This window comes from Chenopodium album, chromosome 24, assembly GCF_948465745.1.
Source record: "Chenopodium album chromosome 24, dcCheAlbu1.1, whole genome shotgun sequence".
NCBI classification, from domain to species: domain Eukaryota; kingdom Viridiplantae; phylum Streptophyta; class Magnoliopsida; order Caryophyllales; family Amaranthaceae; genus Chenopodium; species Chenopodium album.
In genome coordinates, this window is record NC_137857.1 from 1,731,999 (window position 1) to 1,751,975 (window position 19,977).

General features: G+C 34.7%; 2 protein-coding genes across 2 annotated transcripts; one reads left to right on the plus strand and one right to left on the minus strand.

The window, feature by feature from the left end:
• The first annotated feature begins 6,802 nt into the window (after positions 1-6,802).
• Positions 6,803-7,159, plus strand: LOC145612705 (uncharacterized). Its single transcript, XM_081668011.1, has one exon. The coding sequence runs from the start codon at positions 6,803-6,805 to the stop codon at positions 7,157-7,159; it is 357 nt and encodes a 118-aa protein (XP_081524137.1).
• A 450-nt stretch (positions 7,160-7,609) lies between these two features.
• LOC145612707 (putative RNA-dependent RNA polymerase 3) lies at positions 7,610-18,341 on the minus strand. The gene is made up of 21 exons (XM_081668012.1): positions 17,867-18,341; positions 17,734-17,769; positions 17,196-17,249; positions 16,975-17,101; positions 16,742-16,883; positions 16,508-16,585; positions 16,007-16,199; positions 15,404-15,551; positions 15,197-15,290; positions 14,955-15,098; positions 14,686-14,742; positions 14,519-14,590; positions 13,989-14,095; positions 11,790-11,938; positions 11,420-11,645; positions 10,624-10,849; positions 9,659-9,804; positions 8,986-9,148; positions 8,506-8,650; positions 8,094-8,257; positions 7,610-8,016 (listed from the first exon to the last, which is right to left on the minus strand). Exons 1-21 carry the CDS (start codon positions 18,147-18,149, stop codon positions 7,771-7,773), a joined length of 3,000 nt encoding a protein of 999 aa, XP_081524138.1. The 5' UTR covers positions 18,150-18,341; the 3' UTR covers positions 7,610-7,770.
• Between the last annotated feature and the right edge of the window lie 1,636 nt (positions 18,342-19,977).

Below are 19,977 nucleotides of genomic sequence, written 5' to 3' on the forward strand. Positions count from 1 at the left end.
CTTATTACTTGCATAATCATCATGTTCCAAAATGAATATTTTAGAACTCTTATTTAATATGAAATCATATTTCTTTGGCTAAGTTTTACATATGCTAGTCATCATTGTGGGTTTGATGCAACAATTGAAACTCATACAACAACTTTGTTTAGTTTTCAATGAGAAACGACAATAGAGGATGTGCACTAGGAATGTACTACCTTCGACACATGGTTATTAATCCCATTACACATAATGAGACCACGCGTTGTCATTTGTAACATGAGGTGAATCATGCTCATATTGTTGCTTTTATTCGATAACTTCTCGAATTTCTTCAAGATTTTCGAAGTCACTTTTCTTGAACTCTTTCAAGACTCTCGAACTTTTCAAGATTCTTATACTCCCACTTGCCTTTTGGGGAGGCATATTTAGCATAGGGTGAACCAACCATGGTTTTGAACCATGTTTGTTTGTTGCTTTTCTCGAACTCTTTCGAGATTTACACTACTCCCACTTGACCTTTTGGAACAATTTCCATAAGGGCACCTACTTGAGCAACAAACATTTTGTGCTAAGTATGGTTTGTATAGTAGTACCCCTTGCTGTATATAGGAATCAAGTGTGCTTTAAACGTTTTAATACAACTTTTATTCCTTACTTTGTAGAAAGACTATATAAGAACTTCTCTTATCCATATCACATATGAAGCCTTTGCTACATTCTGATTTAACCTATGTAATTTTAGTTTAGTTTTGTAGCTTATCTTAAAAGTATATCCCTTGAACAATGGTTGGAAGATAGGTAATTTACATCCAGTATCAAAATATATCTCATATAGGTTGATAGCTCCCTTCATAAACACTTCACAAGGTTTTCTTTCGGAGTTTGTTGTAAAACGATTTCACAACTCTTGGATGTTTATCAAGGTCTTGGCTTAAATTCTCATTATTACGATCATATCGCAATACTTTGAATGTGTTGCCAAGTACATGTCTTGACTTAAATTTTCACAATTACAATCATATTGTAATGTAATCATTTTCTTGTCAAGTTGATATTGAACTTCATACTGAACATTTTGAACATTTCAAAATTTTCACTCTTGTGCTTCAACTAAGCACAAGTGATCATATCACAAATGAAGTTTCACTGTCCGTCTCTAGCCTTGAACCTTTGGTTTTCTTACATCGATATGTATTCGACCTTGAGTTCTCATCATCATTTCTCTAAATGGTGACTTAGTCAAAATTTCAAATTAGAATGATAATTACATATATCAAAAGATTCATAATCTAATGATATTGAAAGTCCATCCATTTGGATCTTCCGCATGCAATTTTCATTTTCATTTGAATTAATTGACATATTAGAGACAACTTACATAGAAATGGTTTAAATATTTCTATCATATAGAACTTTAAACCTATTTAGCAATTCAAAACACATTATGACTCAAAGAAGCATAGAATAACATTTATTCCACGTTTTGAATCTTCGATGCTTAGTCATTACTAACATTGAATGGTGTTTTGATAATGGCAAGAATGAATAACATTTATTTAATTCTAGTCAATACCAAGGCAAGGTGAAATATAGGTTCTACTTGTAAAGTTGCAACTTTTGCTTCCAAACTTGTAGATTCTACTTGTAAAGTAGCAAAATTTGCTTCTAAACTTGTAGATTTATTCCTCCTTTAGCTAAATTCTTCCTTTAGTTCAACCAGATTGTGCAATGAGTGATCTAAACAAGACATCATATGTCCAAGAAGTAGCAATATGCTAAATCAATTTCTATGATATAATTCTTAAATTGGAACATTTCCATTCTTTACCTTCCAACTATATGAGGTAGTATCTAATCAATTGGAATAGATCCATTTAATTAGAAACATTTGTTGTTCATAACAATTTTTAGCATGTAAGTAGTTCTAGGTTTGAGAAGTAGCAACTTGTTTGCATTTCTTGGCCTAAAACATCTTAATGCAATCCTCATATATTCCTAAACCTTTCCATTTGAACCACTTAGAACATTTCTCTTAGGTTCAAAATGATACTTTGCTCAATTATTTTAAGCACTTTTCATGATTTTGCTAAGTCTATTCTATCATTATTTATATTTGAGTTTAATCAAGCATTAAACTCTATATAAAATAGATGAAGAATACTATCATTTGATCAACTTTTGATCATAGAGATTTCCAATCACTTTCTCATATTCAATCATATTGAAGATAAGAGATTTTATTGGACTTGTACACTTGTCTTTTGAGGGATTGTACCTCTCATCTCATTATATCCCTTGAAACATTTATCAAAATGAAGATGTGTTGTTATTTTACTCAAACATTTTGAATAAAACCAACCTTAGACATGTGACATGAATTTCTAAAACTTGCCTTTTAGAACAATCTTAGCAAAATTGGAATATAGGTTTGTGGATTATCTTTTAAACCTTTTTGAGAACGTTTCTCAACTTTATTTTCAATCGAGGAGATTATATATAATAATAAAATTAGAACAACATGTTACTAATAAGTAAACGCAAAATTCAATTATGTTTATTAAATTTAAAGTACCATAAGTGAATTAAATTGGTAACTTTAAAGCATTTTATTCAATATTTAAATGATCCCTATTGAATAAAATGATTCCAAGATCCTTTATTTGTGCAATAATTAACCGGACTGAGGCCCTGCCATCAACCATTACATTTTCAAGGTGAGTAAACTCTTTACTGATTACAACTCTTTGTAATTCTTGGTTGAATAATTAACCATCACATGTTTAATTATTACTCTTAGCTTCAAGGTTCTAAACTGATCTTTAGGTAACCTTGTTGAATATAACCAATTAAAAGTGTAGATATGCGGTCCTACCCCCACTTCCCCAAGATATATTATGATGCTCTGCTGAGGCCGACCATCACAAACGATCAAGGTTTTCGTCGGGTTTTTAATTGGGAAAGCTGCATCAATATTTCTGGGATCTAGATTTATTATGTTGTGATTGTATAGTGAACTCTAGCGCATCATCAAGCAACATAAATAAACCTAACATGCATAAAATACTGAATGCATAAATAAGACATAGCATGGCCCCTAATCCTAAGAAAACTAATAAAGTAAAATGCTCCCACTTGGATCTTCATGGATCTCATCCATCTTGCTCCATTGGGCCTTCACTTCATTGGCTTTTGGATCAACTGCAACCTGTAATTTTATTCTATTCTATCTACTAATTAAATAAAAAAAAATAAAATTACAAAATACTTTATCGGTTCGTAGACCGTACTAAGATTACAAAAATACATCACGATGCGCAGATCGTATTTAGCAATCTAATGGGCCATACTAGTCATTATATAGCAATAAATAATATCATATATTATAAAGTGTCATATAATAAATCACTCATCATGCTTTCCTAAACTACAACATCGAATGTCTATAATAAAGGAAACATGGCTATAAATATTTCATATTTTAATTAATTACTGTAATTAGATAATATCATATATTAATCATGACCAATTATAAAATATCATATATTTTAATTTAGGTATGAGATAGAATCAAATCTTATTTGAAATTATGGAATATAAATCATATTTATTTTCCATGATTATCCTAAATAATTTAGGAATTCTATCCTAATTACTTGCCAATCACATATTTTAAATCAATTATATCCAAAATAATTATGGGATAATCACATTATTTAAATCAATTATTATCCTTTTGGAATATGCTCAGAATATCCTTATCATTCTTATCCATAATTAACCACTTTAATTTAGGATAATTACCAATTTAACAACTTAAATATGGATAATATCAAATATAACAACTTTTGAATATTTGATTTTATCCTAAAATAAAAGATTTTATCCAAATAAAACCAACTTTATCTTTTAAATTAAAAGATCATATTTTCAAAATATTTTAACTTATCCAAAATAAAACTGATTTTATCCCAAAATAATTCATAATTATCTTGAAATAAATTTTTTTTTTTTTTGAAAAACGTGCGCCAGCCACCGTGGTGTGGCCAGCCGAAGCCAGCCACGGTGGCCGTACACCGCAGGGTGTACGCTGCTGCCAGCGGCACACAGCAGTAGCAGCAGCGCCGCGCAACTGCTGCACGGTGCTGTTGTTGCTGCACTTCGCTGACCCGACCTGCTGCCCCATCCCACCCCTCCCTCCGGACCACCTGCAGCGGCAGCCGCCGTGGCTGCGCCACCCAGCCGCGGTTGCCGCTGCTAAAACCCTTTTATATTTATTTATTTATTTTTTTTTTTATTAATTTCAATTTTAATCAACAACTTTTGTTAAATAAAAATCATGTGGTCCATGATAAATTAAAACATAACTTTTATGATAATTCATCCAATTAAAATTAAATTCACAATCTAATTTTAAAACTAGGGTTCTTCATGAATTTTAATCCCCAATTCAATTTAACTCTTAAATTAAATAATTTGATCATGAAAAATTCATAATTTATCATGAAATCAAATAGATTAAAATCATGAAGCATGAGACTATCAAAATTATTCAAAACCAAAACACAAAATCAAAATTTGAGGGTTTAGGGTTTCGAAATTTTTGAATCTAGGGTTAGGGTTTTCGAATAAATTCGAATAAACTAGGGCAAAATTCGGATCTCTTCATGGCTATTTGAGCATAATTAAATCTCATTTAATCGATTCCAAAAGTTTAATCATATTAAAAATAATAATCGAACCATAATTAAATATTCTCCCTCCTAATTGAATTAAAATTGTGGATTATCAAAGAATTATTGGCAATATGCGTAAATGCAATAGGCTAACTGATACCACTGTAGGGTTTTATAGGTACTACGCAGCGGAAATAACATGAATCATATTCATATAGTACCTAATCCAAGGATCTAATGCATAACACATAAAGCACAAATAATCGTACCTTTGAAGCGTGATTCCACGTGCGATCGAGCAAGAACAAAAAAGGGAGATAAAGAACCCCAAGCGTGATTCCTCTAATTGGTCCACGGGCACAAGTTAAGACCTCCACTAATGCTAGTTAGTTGCAATTGAACACTTCAATTGACCTTCTATGGAGAAGAGCGAGCAACGAACCACCATGAACCACCACGAACACCACACGCGCCACCTAGGGTGGCCGGCTGTACGGACGAGGGGAGGAGAGAGATAGCCACGAGTTAGAGAGAGGATTAGGGTTTTGGGATTGGTTGCCTTCATGTCAAAATTCACTGTGTGTGAATTATGACTACCTACTGCAAACCCTAGGCATGGTTCTTATTTATAGATCTCATCTCTAAATAAGAGCCCATGTCAAAAGCCCAAAACCTAATTCCAATCTAACTATGCTAGCCCAATCCAATTCATGATTAGTTAATTGCTCATGAGGCCCATTAATGGGCCTCTTACTTGCTTAACCCAATACCCTTGTGTGTGACCAATATAGGATCCATTCTAAAGGGCTTTGGGCTATTTGACTAGCCCAAAGATCATCTCTCATAGTCTAGCAACAGAGGATGACGCCCCAATAGAATGAACTTATTATCTCCATAATAGTGATCCTTGATATATCTAGTAATTGCACTTATCGAAGACACAATTCCTTCACAAACGGCATTATATGACCCTGGGATGTGTCCCCTAGGGTCTCTAGACTTTTCGCCGCCGGATCCCGTAACCTCCAAATTTTCTTAAAAAGCGTGAATTATAGCCTTCAATTTTGGAATTTTTGGACCTTTTTTCTTCCGGAAATAAAAATTGAAGAGTTGTTTACCATGGTCCCTAATACCCTCTAGGAGTCCAATTGGGTGGGTGGAACCATCCAATTTTCCTTAAAACGGTCAAGTTACCCATTCGCAACTTGCACCGATTTCTTGAACTCAAGCCTACCACGGAGAATTATGACAACATATAATGGTCATATATGGTTCCAAACGGCATTATATGACCCTGAGATGTATCCCTTAGGTTCTCAAGATATTTCGCCACCGGGCCCCGTGGATAATAGCCTTTAATTTTTGAATTTTTTTACTTTTGTTTTCATTTAGATATAAAAATTGTCGAGATGTTTACCGGGGGCCATAATACCCTCCGGGGTCTAATTGGGTGGGTAGAACCATCCGATTTACCTAAAAACAATTAACTTACCTGTTTTCGTACACGGCTCTTGTATTGGCTATAAGCTTTCACGGGGCATGTACACAGTCGAATAATGGTTATATATGGGTCGAAACAATATTATATGACCCCGGGATGCATCACGTAATGTTTCGTGAAATTCTGACACCGGGTCCTGACACCTCCTAAATCGCTCCGATTTCGTGTATTATAGTCTTCATATTTGGCTTCCGTAAAGCATTTTTTCACCCGGTGAGATTATGCATCCAAGTACTTTCATGGGTTTCCAAATGGCCTTCGGAGTCATAAATAGTGCACGGAACTATCTAATTCATCCTTAATCATCATGTCTTAAGGCCCTTGGGAGTTGTAAATAGTGCCCGGAACCCGGTACGCCTTGTCCTTGGGTGCACATGTCTTTTGCACACGGCACACGACCCCTTGTACCATTCAACATCCCAACACTTAGGCTTTGTGACTTGTCTTACTCCCGTACTTAGCATTTTTTAGCATATGAGATGCATCGCTAACCTTGTTTTCAATAATATAGGTGCTTAGCCTGAGATCCCAGTAGATAACCCAAGAATCCAACAGTGCAGTCAAATTGGGATTTGATGTTGCGTGTTTCAAAGAGGGATCAACTGGGCTGGGAGGGGTAGTGCGGGACTCGGTTGGGGATGTCATGGCTGCAACGGTTTGGAATGTTCAAGGGAGTTATGATGCGGATGTTGGTGAGGCAATGGCAGCTCGACATGGCCTTTCTATCGCAATTGATGCTGGGCTTCGAAAGATTATTCTTGAGACTAACTTGCTGAAATTACACCACCATTTGAAGAACAATGTTTTTGAGAATTCTCCCTTTGGTCTGATTGTAAAAGACATTTTAAGTCTTGCCAAATCTTGCTCCTTTATTTCTTTAACTCATGTTGGGAGGGAGGGGAATAGGGTGGCTCACAATCTTGCTCATTTAAGCAAAGATTTTGATGTAATGTGTGTGTGGTTAGAAGAGCTCCCTGAGAGTATCATGCATCTTCCTTGATTCTCACTTACTCCAACATAAGCTACATATTCAAAGATTGCTTGAACTCAAAGTTTCCCCTTTTATCCTGAACTGAGCAATTTTTCTACAAATGATGAATAATATGAATGAATGAATGCAACTGACTTATTCAAAATTACATAAGATATTTAAAGGAGCACCTGTTGTAGGCTAGCTTCTTACAACGTAAAAATACACTATACATGATCCTCATTTCTAAGCCTTGCTAGCGGAGGCAAAAATACACTCCGCGTACATACTAACATTGATACATTATCTCGCTATGAACATAGATACATTTCGGAAAATTTTCAAAAAAAAGAAACTTCCTGAATACAGCTACGAGTACTGAGCCTCGTTTATAAACCTTGCAACTAGAGGCAAAATATATACTGTGTGTACAAGCCATACATACATTACACACATTATCGCACTATGAATACAGCTATTTGTCACTGGGAAGTTTTCTTAATAAGAACTTTCTGAAGTACTGAACCACGTTTATAAGCCTTGCAAGTAGTAGAGACAAATAGCAAGTAGAGACAAAAATATACTACATATACATACCAAATGCACATCATATTACACTATGAACATTTCTACATTTGTTATTAGGAAGTTTTCCTACTAAGAACTTCCTCGAGTACTGAAGGGAGACAAGTTAAAGGTTTCTCTGCCTGACCTTCAGTGATAATCTTTAGCAACGCCTCACCTGCTACCTTCCATGCAAAGCCACATTTCTTCGCACCTTTGGTTTTTGCATAATCATAGCATACATGATAGATGGCCAATGCATCAAAATATATCTCCTCCCATGCTCTGGAGCTCTTTCCCAAGTCATCTGCTTCATATAATATCTACACAATCGATATATAAATTGATGAATAGCCCATGAAAACAACATCCACTAGTTGGCTTGCAACTTGGGCATTACCTGTTTATAATTCTGTACAACTTTGTCTGCAGTATCTGTCCTTAGTTCTTCATCATCCATTGAGAGCGCTGCTGTCATTTCACCTCGATAATTTTTGTAAAGATACTCCCATGTCTTCAAGTTATAGTTAGGAACTTCAACATCCAAAATCGGCAGCTTCCAAACTAATTAACAGAACAAGAAGTGAACATTAATTAGCCTTACAATGATGCAGGATTTCACAATTTTCAACTTCTCATCTAATAAGAGCCATCTATGGATTATGTTTTCAAATTATATTCATGTTGGCTGCAAACTTACCTATCCAACTTAATCATTTACAGGGGCTAAGCAATTATGGAGGTACACAAATGAAGGAAACAGGAAAGTCAAATTTATTCGCGAGATATACACGCCTTTGAAGAACACTCACCAGGTATGGACGGATCCTCAATTTCCCATTCCTGTACTTGATCGTAGATGATCCCTAAAACAGAATCTGAACGGTAATTAGACGATGTTGTCTTCTCCATGTAGTGTGGATATTTGGCTGAAACCAACTCACGCGGAACAGTAACCTGAAGGGCAGTATTTGTTTTACCATCCTTGTCAAAACTAGTAGAACTACTGTAAAGCTAACTGTAGAAATAAGATCTTATGTGAAACAAAACAAGATTGTGAAAAACAAAGGAAATTGATGGACTAAAAACTAGATCCTTGACAACAGTGTATAGTTCAAACTTCCTGCAGAAAAAACTTGTTACATTTATGAACAGCGTGATGCTATGGCAGCATACTCAAAGGAGAAAATGCATGTAAGAAAAACAAGAAATTGGTAGACATGGTAGTAATGACATGAAGACAGTAGTTTGGGTGACGAAACAAACTACTCATTGAACATCCACAAAGTTACCTCTATGCCTGTTTTTGGTGCATCCAGTGCGTCATAGTAAATGTCCACTAATTTTAACAATTTTTCCTTCAAGCACTCTTTCTCTATCGCATAATTGTCTCCTAAGCTCAATAGCTGGTCCATGTGTGCTAGCCAGCTGATAGAAGCAATCCCCATAGCTCGACTGGAAAACAATTTGCATTTAGCAGCTAGAATCATTAAATCTAAAAGAACATTAATAGATTAAGAAACCTATAAAAAGTCAACAGGAAAAGGCTGCAAAAAACCTGATACATACTATTGGCCCCACTTCTATCTTGGTTGGATACCCAAAGTATTCATAATAAATATGTGCATTGAATTCACAATTCCTATACACAAGCTAAGCTGAGGGTCGTATCAAACTTTTCTTTAAAGGCTGATTAACTAAGACAATCATAGTATGAAACAAAGGGAGTAACTGCAAAGCTCTTAGAGCAGAAGCGATAAGCTTAGGAATGTATTCAAAGAACCAAACACAATCCCAACCCTTTGATCGGGACATACATAATATTTTTATCCATTAAATAACTCATGCAAGGGATACAGAGTGACAGACTACACATGACCCTAGTATTTGTGATCAAGGCACTGTATTCGTCATCGCAACAGTGCAATCAACTTTAACTAAAAATATTCATATGAAAATTTACACCTTGGTCGAAATCTTGCATCCAAGAAACGAGAAAAAAGCTCATGCTCCAACTCCTCATTAGAATACTCCGCTGGTTTCTTCTGGTCAGAACTTGATGCTTGGTTCACGCATGTCCAGGGTTCACTTGGTTTGAAATATTTTAGAAGCTGCAAGGGAACAACCATTTGTTTAATCTCGAATCACCACATAACAAGAACAATGCTGTTGAAACATAACTTTCAGCTGTAATGAGTAAAAAAAAAAAAAAAAAAAAAAAAAAAAAAAAAAAAAAAAAGAGGCAATTCGTTGACCCTGTCTTTTTCCCATTCCTCAGCACATATATAAGTTCTAAACACACATGTTACAGAGTCTTTTCATGCAGCCTATAAGTGAACCAGTTTAGATACATTTCATCTAGTGTAGGCAATTAGAATTTCAGTGAAACTTGTAGATTAACCAACTCATCATCTTTTCACCTGGCCTTTGCTTATCAAAACTTATTAAAACTAATCCAAACTTATCGGTTATTATTGGAAGTTTGGAACTTATCAGTCCTTAAATTAGTCATAATTTAAGCTCGGGTAGTCCTTATCCGAACTAATGTTTTAGTGAGGGTAGTTTTAGCATACTATGTCTGAGTAGTCCTATTTTAATCGTGAATCAGGCTTTGGGTATTCCTTAGTCCTTAGCATGCTTGTTCCAGAAAACTTTAGCTGAACTTCAGCCGTGAGCATAACTGATAGCAGATTTATCTATAGATCTCTATGTTTTTATGATAACTGGATAGCATTTCAAAAATCTTGTCCTCAAGGAGGCCTGCACCCTTGTATAGGGAAAGTCACTAGATAATTTTTAAGTGCATATAAAAATAACACGTAAATATATTTCAAGGAGGCCTGCACCCTTGTTTATGTCTCACTAAGAAGAGCTGAAAAGTGTAAAGCAAATAGGACATAAACAAGAAGCAAGAAACTGTAATTGCTTACATCAAGATTCCGTGATATCCAATACATGTCTCCATCAAGATCACCACCAGCCATTGCATCAGGCAGTGACCTTGAACCTTTGGTGGGAAAAAATATGCCATACTTTGAATTTCCCACTATTTCTTCCAATCCTTCTATATGTTTTGCAGTGAGAATATGGATATCCCCAAAATGAATACCTGGATTACGATAAACCAGGACCTTGCCAGAAATTTGTCCATTTTCACTACAAGAGAGTTGAAACATAATATATTAGTTACTGAAAGAACATTCTGAAACTACCATTAGCCGGCTACAAACTCATGCAATATAAAACATCTCAATTGACATCCATTTTAGCACCAGATTTAAGGTTTACTCTAAAATGCACATCATCGGCAAGGTTGATTAGTGGGATAGACCTATATTGCTTACTTGCTTTCCTCAAATTAGACAATAACTTGATATCATGTAAATCAAGTTCAAGGTATCAGTGATTCATGAAAGATTTATATAGGACTATTTTCTTGATTTCTTCTACTTCTCTCAATCCCCAGTTAACATTGCACTCTATTCAACTGTTCTCTAATAATAAAGAGGTATCACAGCAACAACGATGTCAAAGCCTTAATCCCAATTACTTATAGAAGTAAAAGTAAAAAAAAGAGCATGAATACTTCTAAGGAATAGAGCTAGTTCGTTAGTTCAATTTGGTAGAGCAACCTTTTGTACTCAAACATGAGGACTTGTTTATTCCAACATATTCCAGTTTCAGGGAGGTTCAAGTTGAAAATTCACATGATATAAAACAACTTACTGAATGATGCAGACTTCTCCACTTCTTAAGGTATCCGTTGGATCAGCTGTCCCCATAAGGTAGAAGCTTTCACTGATGGGAAGCTTCCCTTCTTTCAAGCTCTTATTTTGATGGTTTGTAAGGAAACTTAAACGTGTCTGAATGTAGGGTTCATGAAGAGGAATCCCAGATAGAATCATTCTAGCAATTGTGAACTCGTCATCCATATCCCCACTTGCAAGAGCAACTACATGAAAAAATCAACCAAATATTAGGTTTACCCCAAACAAAGTCCATTTATATGCATAATTGCATTCTTACTGATTAAAATACACAACAATTGCAAGTCACAATTTAAAGATCCTCATTGCAAAATTCTGAACAGAATCACCTTGCAGAGCTGCTCTTTTGTCAGTCAGTGAAGTTCGAGCATCACGCATTGCATCCTTTAGTATGTTTGTGAAAAACTCTGTTGGTACCCCACCATAATTTAGTAGGGCAATCAAATATTTTGTCAAGCATATTTTCTTAGGTCGACCACTGGAAATCAGGAGAATTAAAATTAAATCAAGAAAAAAATATCCAGAAAACTCACCCGTCAAAAAAAGAGGAACATAAACCAGCAATCACAACAAATCTGACAAGAAAGAGCTAAGAGGAAATAGGATACCAGTATAATCTGAAATGTATATGTGAATTTAGAATCAATGCCAATTCTTATATGTGTCACCACAAATGTTTAGATCATGTTAGCCCAAAAAAAATTTTAGAGTAACATTTTCAGACAAAACGAAAGGATACAAGAGCTACAAACAATGAAAAAAAAGGCGGAAATCAAGCTAATTCTAAACTTTAAGCTTCACTCTGCATTAGATTTATTAATCAAAAGCCACAAGGGTCTTGACCAAGAGCCACTTATGACATACCAATATGAATCACTTTAAAAAAATCCAGCAGAGATGCTAAGAACTCATTAGTTACAAGTATAGTTAGTGTCTTAGCCAAAATATATGTCGACACACTTCAAGATAAACTCCAAAGAATGTCAAGCCAATGGCTTCATGAGAAATAACATTTTTTATTGTCTATAGCACGGACCAGGAATTCTACGTACTCTTTCCCAAGTAATAGTCTCTTACAAATGACTACGTGGAACTCATAAGGCAAATTTGTAGCATGTAATACACCAAAAGAAGTATTTGTCCGGGGAAAAATTCATTTTATTAATCCCAACTTTGGGCGTTTTACTTCTAAAAATCCCAACTACACGTTATCCCTAATAAATCCCAACTTTTAGAGGTATTTTCTTTCATGGGACCCAAATGACCTGTTACCTGAAGAAAATGTTAACTTTTTAATTATTTTTTTAAATTGCCATGTGTCACACAGTTAGTGGCTCAAAAAATAAAAAATAATTGTTTTTAAAAAACCTGATTTATTTAAAAATTTAAAAAAAAAAAAAAAAAAACAACTCTACCCAACCCAACCCCCAACCCCAAACCAGCAACCCATCCCGGAGAACACCCCCACCCCAGTAAACACCTCCCGCCGCGCTGGAATTCAGCAACCAGCCCTCCCCCGCCCTCAAAATCCACCCCTTTCCCTTCCCCCACCCTCGAAACCCCCCTCCCCGTAAAACCTCCCTCTCCAAACCGGTTTTCGAGTGTGGGGGATTAGGGGAGGGTAGTTTTAAGGGATAGATTTAGGGAGGGGAGGGGTTTCGCGACGGTGGGGGTTGTTTTCCGGCAATTAAAGGAGGCAGGGGGTCGGGGAAGGTAGTTTCGGGATGGGGGAATTCCGGCAGGGGAGTGGTTTTTTCCGGGGGAGGGGGGCTGGTGGCTTTGGGGGTGGGGGCTGCTGGTTGTTTTTTTTTATTTTATTTTAGATTTTATTTCTGCTTTTTTTTCACATTTTTTATATTTTCTGATTTTGTTTTTAATTTTCTGAATTTTTTTTTTGGACCAATTATAGTGTGACATGTGGCCTGGAAACCTAGTGTAGCAAGTTTGATGACCTGCTGGGTCCTCTTAAAAAAAATGGGTATGAAAGTTGGGATTTTTCTAAGATAACACATAGTTGGGAGTCAACCGCCCAAAGTTGGGATTTATAAAATGATTTTTTCCTTTGTCTGATATCTATGTAATCCTGTTTGAAATTGGAATACATCTTTAGCGACTTTATAGAAATCCAAATTTTTTAGACCACATTGGTCTAGACCCTTGATAGCTGGAGTATTATTTTACAGTACATATATTTGATGATCAAACATGTCTACCAGAGTTTACAACCGAAGAAGTTATTGTTGTTTCTGTGTAACATTTTTGGGTGAATTTTTTTTTTCATTTACATAATTTCTGAGGTTTAAATATGACAGTAGGTTATTTCAAAACAAATAGAAATATCCACATAGCACACAATGGATTATCAATTTTAATCTTCTCCTCTTATTTTACATGTAATTTGTCATTGAATTGATTATCTAGTTGCAGTTCTTGCAATATTGCAATGTAACTTGTATCCTTGAGCTAAGTGATAATTTTAACAATGTAGGATACTTTTTAATAGAAAATGCATGTCATGTAAGAGATACCTCATTCCCACAACTTCGAATGAGTTCACAATCAGAGAATGTACGCATTCCGGATCTTTTAGAACTTTTATCATGGATGGTCGAACTTGAATAGTTCTTTGAGGAAGCTATGATAAAACAATGAGAGTTTTGTCAATAGAAGGCATATTTCAGTCAACTTATTTAGAAGATTACACTTTCAAAAAGCACACTGCAGGAATTCTCAAAGGCAATCCTCTACTATTCAATATTTGACAAATTATCAAGAATACATACAAATAAGGTTAATATTACTTTCCACTACTTTGATGTCTCAAATTTCTATTTTGAACCCTTTATAATATAGAACAGCTATTTCAAAGCACAAGGCATCATATTATGCAATAGAAGACAGTTTATGGACACAAACAGAACATATTCATTGCATTTTCAATGTCCTACACAACAGATTTTAGTGTTCTTATCGAGGTCTGCAACTTGCAAACTAACGGTAATACCAATTGGGAAAAAAAATAATAATAATAATAAATAAATAAAAATGATCTTTATACCTTTCGATTAACAAGAACTGTCCCCTTAACAGCATAACCTTTGTAAAATAATCGGAACTGCGTCAACAAAGGCTGGAAAAAGGAAGATACCAAATACAACTTATATGAATAAATAGCATGGTTTTAAAAAACATTTTCCGGTGTAAGATTATAAAAGGCAGGTGTACCAGTTCAGCAAATTGTGAAGAAAGCCCATTGAGCTCGAAACTATGGACATCATTTATCTGGAGAGATAGAATGAGAGAACAAGAATGCAAAACATATCAGGGAAGAATACAGGACTAGCCCATGAAAATTGCAAATATTGCAGCAATAAATTGCATGCAGTTGTTTTTACATAAGAAATAAACTCCGAGCACTGAAGAGTATGATTTGATAGCAATCCTTTGCCACATAAACTACAGTAAGTTTGGACTTAAGAATGACAAAAGAATACCTCAGAGTTATGGTCCCTCATCAAGTTAGCCTCACAACTATTCCAAGAAAACCCACAAACTAGATCCTCTGATATGAAGCCAGTTCCATCAGTGTGTATGAGAGCTTTCCCATTTTTATCTTTAACAACGGAACCATCTGAAAGCTGTCCAAAGAGCAAAAGGAAATAAACTAAGCTCGAAAACTAAGTACCAAAGACAGTGTAAAATCTCAATTCACAATAATTTAAGATTAATACTTCACCTGACATGGAATATCGCTGATGACTTCAAGGGTTATATCTAAAGCATCCAAATTAATGGGTAAAGTAACTGTTTTTGAAAGTGCAAGCTCAAATCTACATATAACACATATATGATATATCAATTCTAAGCATGAAAGTGTGCTAAAATAAATGAATGAATCAAAAACGTCACTATAAAACAACTTTTAACTTTTGAAGCATTATACCTGGCTGCATACTTGGACAAGTTAGGTAGTGTATCCAGATGCATGAACATAGATCTTACTTCTCTTGGACACATATCCGTGTTTACAAAATAACATTTCACGGATCCCGTTATTCCATCCTTCTCTCCTTTCCCCCCATCTTTGAATGCTAATTAACATCACATACACATGAAGTTCATCATCTTAATGTACAAAAACTGGATAGAAGTGCAGAGATGCACAAGGCACAAATATGGTACTAGAGTAACCAAATTCCATGTAACATGATCTTACAAGGTGCCCCTTCCCCCCCCCCCCCCCCCCCCCCAAAAAAAAAAAAAAATTAAAAATAAAAATAAAAATTAAAAAAAAGGAAGAAAAAAAGAAAAATAGCACAAGCTTTAGGAACTTGTTCTGTTTGATACTACTATGGGACAATAGGATGGAAGTTTCATATTTGCTATATACTCCTCAAATGTTCACAAAACATGTAGCAAAACCAACTTCTATTTTATAAATGCAATAAATTGATGCCAAAAGAAAAGGAAACTCACCAATGAACTTGTACAACTTTCGACCCAAGTGTATTCCAATAAATCTATGCCAAAAGAAAAGGAAACTCACCAATGAACTTGTACAACTTTCGACCCAAGTGTATTCCATCTCGTGCAACCTTTTTGATTGCAGCAAATGAAGAACCAGAACCCTTGCTAAACTTTGTTTTTCCCTTACCCTCTTCAGCAAACTTCACGATCAGTACATTCTCTTCTTTAAAAACCTTTTGAAGAAGACTTGTTCGATTGCTTAAGAAAGGACCCTAAATGGAAAGAGAAAAAAACAAGGGGTTGATTAGCTTTATCAAACAGCACAAAAATTGAAAGTGGTTAAAAGTGGCTTCAATGTCTTATCTATATTTCATATTGTAGGTTATTAAAAGATCCTAGAGTCCCATGGTTGCCAATTAGTGTATGAACTGAAGATTTGAGCATTGAGAAAGTGAAACAAAACAATGAATTGTAGGCTCCATGGCCTTTTGATCTTTGATGCAGATACAAACAACAGAAATATACTGTGAAAGGAAATAGCAAGTTGTACAGATTTTCAACAGTAGTTAGGAAACTACACCTTGAAACAATAACTTCCATCAAGATAAACGTGACATTGATAGAAGTAGTAAGGCCCTGATGATTCCCAGTTACGATACTGCAAAGCAACAATGAAAAACAATTGTAATGCATTATTATTGTACCAGGTTTCACACCTTAAACATCATCAATATCAAACACTTAGGCATGCAAACTTACAACTTTACAAGCAATATATTGAACGATTGAAATATAAAAATGATCAGACAGTAACCTTTTTCCTGTCCTTCCTGAGACAATATTGATCACCATATCGATCCCACACCATTTTCTCAAAAGAGCCCATTGTAAGCTTTTCACTTTCAGCTACTAGATTATTAATGTCGCGAACAGAAGCTACATCCTCAAGCTTCTTCCTAAAACAGAATTCTGATCACAAGTAAACTACAGGAAATACTATAAGGGTCATAACACCATCTATAATTCAAGAAATGAGTGACATATTACCTTCCTATGTAACTTAAAACAAGGAAAGCTCGACAAAATCCCAATTTCTCCAGGGCTAGGAATTCACGACTTGGTTTGTATTGCTTAGAGGAGCTAAATACATTCAATTTCATCGATGATAATTTGTCTGTATATACATTTACCAAAAGATCAAATCAAAGGCTCATAACAAAATGTAGAGAAACTTACTTAAGTTAATTTTTCAGCAAAAGGCACCTTACCAGATAAGAAAGACATAACTGACCCATCTCTTCTTAATGTATTAACATTAGTTCCTGCACATAAACTTCAAATCTCAACTTCAAACTCATTACAGCAACCATCACTTCCTAGATATATAAAAAATATATATATTAAAAAAAAATATACAGAACAACACTCCCTCCGTGTCACTAGGATTGCCCCGATTTCCTATTCTAGTAGTCCACTAAGCTTCTCTCATACTAGTATACTACCCTTCATGTTATATTCACCCACATTATAACCAATTCGCAACTAAAGTACACAAAGCAAGAACCCCACATGTCAAACTCCAACCAAGTCCTATAACATTTTAGTTCTCTACTACGGCGCAATCATATTGAAACGGAGGGAGTAATAGGTAAACTAAACGTGAGCAGGAAAAAAAAATATATCTTTACGGAATTAATAGTCACGTTGATATTGTACTCTAAACAAGTGATGCCATCATGTGACAAGTACAACTAAACCCAAACCAATTAAAAAAACAAAAAAAGTTTTGTTCTACATGCAGCTTACCAGAAGAAGAGCCCGAAGCAGCAATTGAATTCCTTTCTGCAGGGAAAAAATAAAAAATCCTCAAATCAAACAAACAAAAAATACCCAAAAAAATTATTCAAAAGAACAACAAAATTATGAGAAATTAAGGAACCTTGAAAGCTATAAGAATCAAATTTGGTTGGCATTTTAGAAGAAGTGTTTGAAGTCTTATTATAAAAATTATTAGCCAAATAAACTATAAACCCATCAAAAGATTTGGTAATTTTTGTTTTACGAATATAATTAAGCAACTTAATCGAATCATCTTCCCCCAATAATGCGAGCACTCTTCTTGAATTCAAACCAGGGGATGGTTGTGATTGCTCCTCGCAAATCAGCCTAATTAACTCCTCTACTGATGAAGGAAGCGGGCATTCTTTCGAAAAATCCGCCATTTTTGGATGAGATTTTGAGGAATTTTTAGCAAAATTGAGGAAAAATTGAAATGGGTTTTTGATAAATTGATAAAAATTTGAAATTTAAAATGAAAAACTTGTTAAGGAAGCTTTGTTGGTGAGTTGAGGGATGAAGAAGAGTAGCTAGTAGCCTAGTAGTACTAGACTAGTAATAGGAAATAGGAAGTGACATTTTTGCAGAGGAAAAGAGAGTGAATAGTGAGGAAGAGAGTGTGCAGTTTTATACTTTATAGTTTTTCTTTTTTCTTTCTTTTTTTTTTTTTTTGTTTTGTGTTGATTTTTTTCCCACTGGTTCCCGCCTGTCAGAACGGTAGAAGAAATTATTTTGATTTTTTATCAATCGTATTGGACACGGTTTAAAGGTCGTTTCAAATTAGTGTGTAGCACGGGTGGTGGCTATATTAGTTACTCCCTCCGTCTTCAAATGATAGTTTCTTATAAAATCACGGGAATTAAGAAATTTAAATAAATAGTAAAATTACATTGAAAAGATAAATTAAAGATAATGAATATACAAATACAACCAAATTAAAAAAAACCCTAGCCTCCTTTTCTCTCTTCTCTCTCCTAAACTTAGTCTCCATTGTCAATTTTCAAGGGGCTTCCATCGGATTTCACCGGTGGAAAGCCCCAATCTTTATTTTCTTTTAAGCCTTTTGTTTTAGGTTACAATAATGTCTCCCTCGAAAGAAAGGGTTTATCTCCTTCGAAAGACAAGATTTTTTCGATCTCCTTCGAAAGACAAAGTTTTTCGTACTCCTTCGAAAGACAAGGTTTTATTTGTGCTTAATTTGGTCTCCGGTTGTGCGGGGCTACTATTGATTAGGGCTCGGATTCGGGTTACGGAATCAGCACAAGAATTAACTTTCTTACAAAATTGTGAAGCGACGACGGATCCACTCAAAAAGTTGTATGAGACAACGAATCGAGAATATGCCGAATTGTTATATTTATGTATTTGGATTCTTAGCCCTTCCCCGATTAATTCTTGTTTGGTTTTGTTAAATTCGTTTTCATTATCGTTCATTGTCAATTGTAGATGCTGTATGGCTTATATTAATGAAATTTAATGTCCTTTGGGACTTCTTTCAAAAAAATAAATAAATAAATAAATAAATTTACATTGGGTATGTAAAATAGTAGAGAGAGAGAAAGTTTTAAAAGTACATTGAAAAACAAAATATACATGGGTAAGTTAAATTTGCACAAATATTGTTGCAATTGGAGGGAATTTTGATAAAAAAAAAAAATTAATACTAATGCTACTTGAAAAAATCAAATAGGACTATCAATTTGGGATTAAAAATAGTTCATAAGGAACTATTAATTGGGGATGGAGGGAGTAACTTATTTACTCGGATCGTTTATAGTATGAGTTTCAATGTGTACTTCTTTTGTTTTAAAGTAAACGTATTAGTTTGATACTCCAATATATTTCATAATTTTCAGATCAAGCTTGATTTTTAAAATTAATGTTAATTAACATTAAATTTTAGAAATCTCTATAAAAATGTAACTCAATAGTCAATCATAATAAATAAATAAATAAAGTTTCTAGGCATCTTAATAATTCCGCAACCAATTGGTTGTTGGTATAGTGGTGATTATGATTTATGACTACACTTGGTAGGGAGGACACGTGTTCGATCTCCCGCAACAACGATTGAGAGGGAATTGGAACCTAACTACCCAAAACTATTCTCCGAATCTGTATTAGCACAAATGGATGGTCCAATGTATTTTAATAGTTTGAATGTACAAATAGACAATTAAAGAAACCAATGGTCAAAATTATGTCTTGACAAAT

Coding starts and splice junctions, on each gene's coding strand:
- LOC145612705 (XM_081668011.1), top strand. CDS start 6,803: ATGGCTGCAACGGTTTGGAATGTTCAAGGGAGTTATGATGCGGATGTT.
- LOC145612707 (XM_081668012.1), bottom strand. CDS start 18,149: ATGGCGGATTTTTCGAAAGAATGCCCGCTTCCTTCATCAGTAGAGGAG. Junction 17,770..17,866: donor TGATTCTTATAGCTTTCAAG/GTTCCTTAATTT, acceptor TTTTCCCTGCAG/AAAGGAATTCAATTGCTGCT. Junction 14,743..14,954: donor TGAGGGACCATAACTCTGAG/GTATTCTTTTGT, acceptor CTATCTCTCCAG/ATAAATGATGTCCATAGTTT.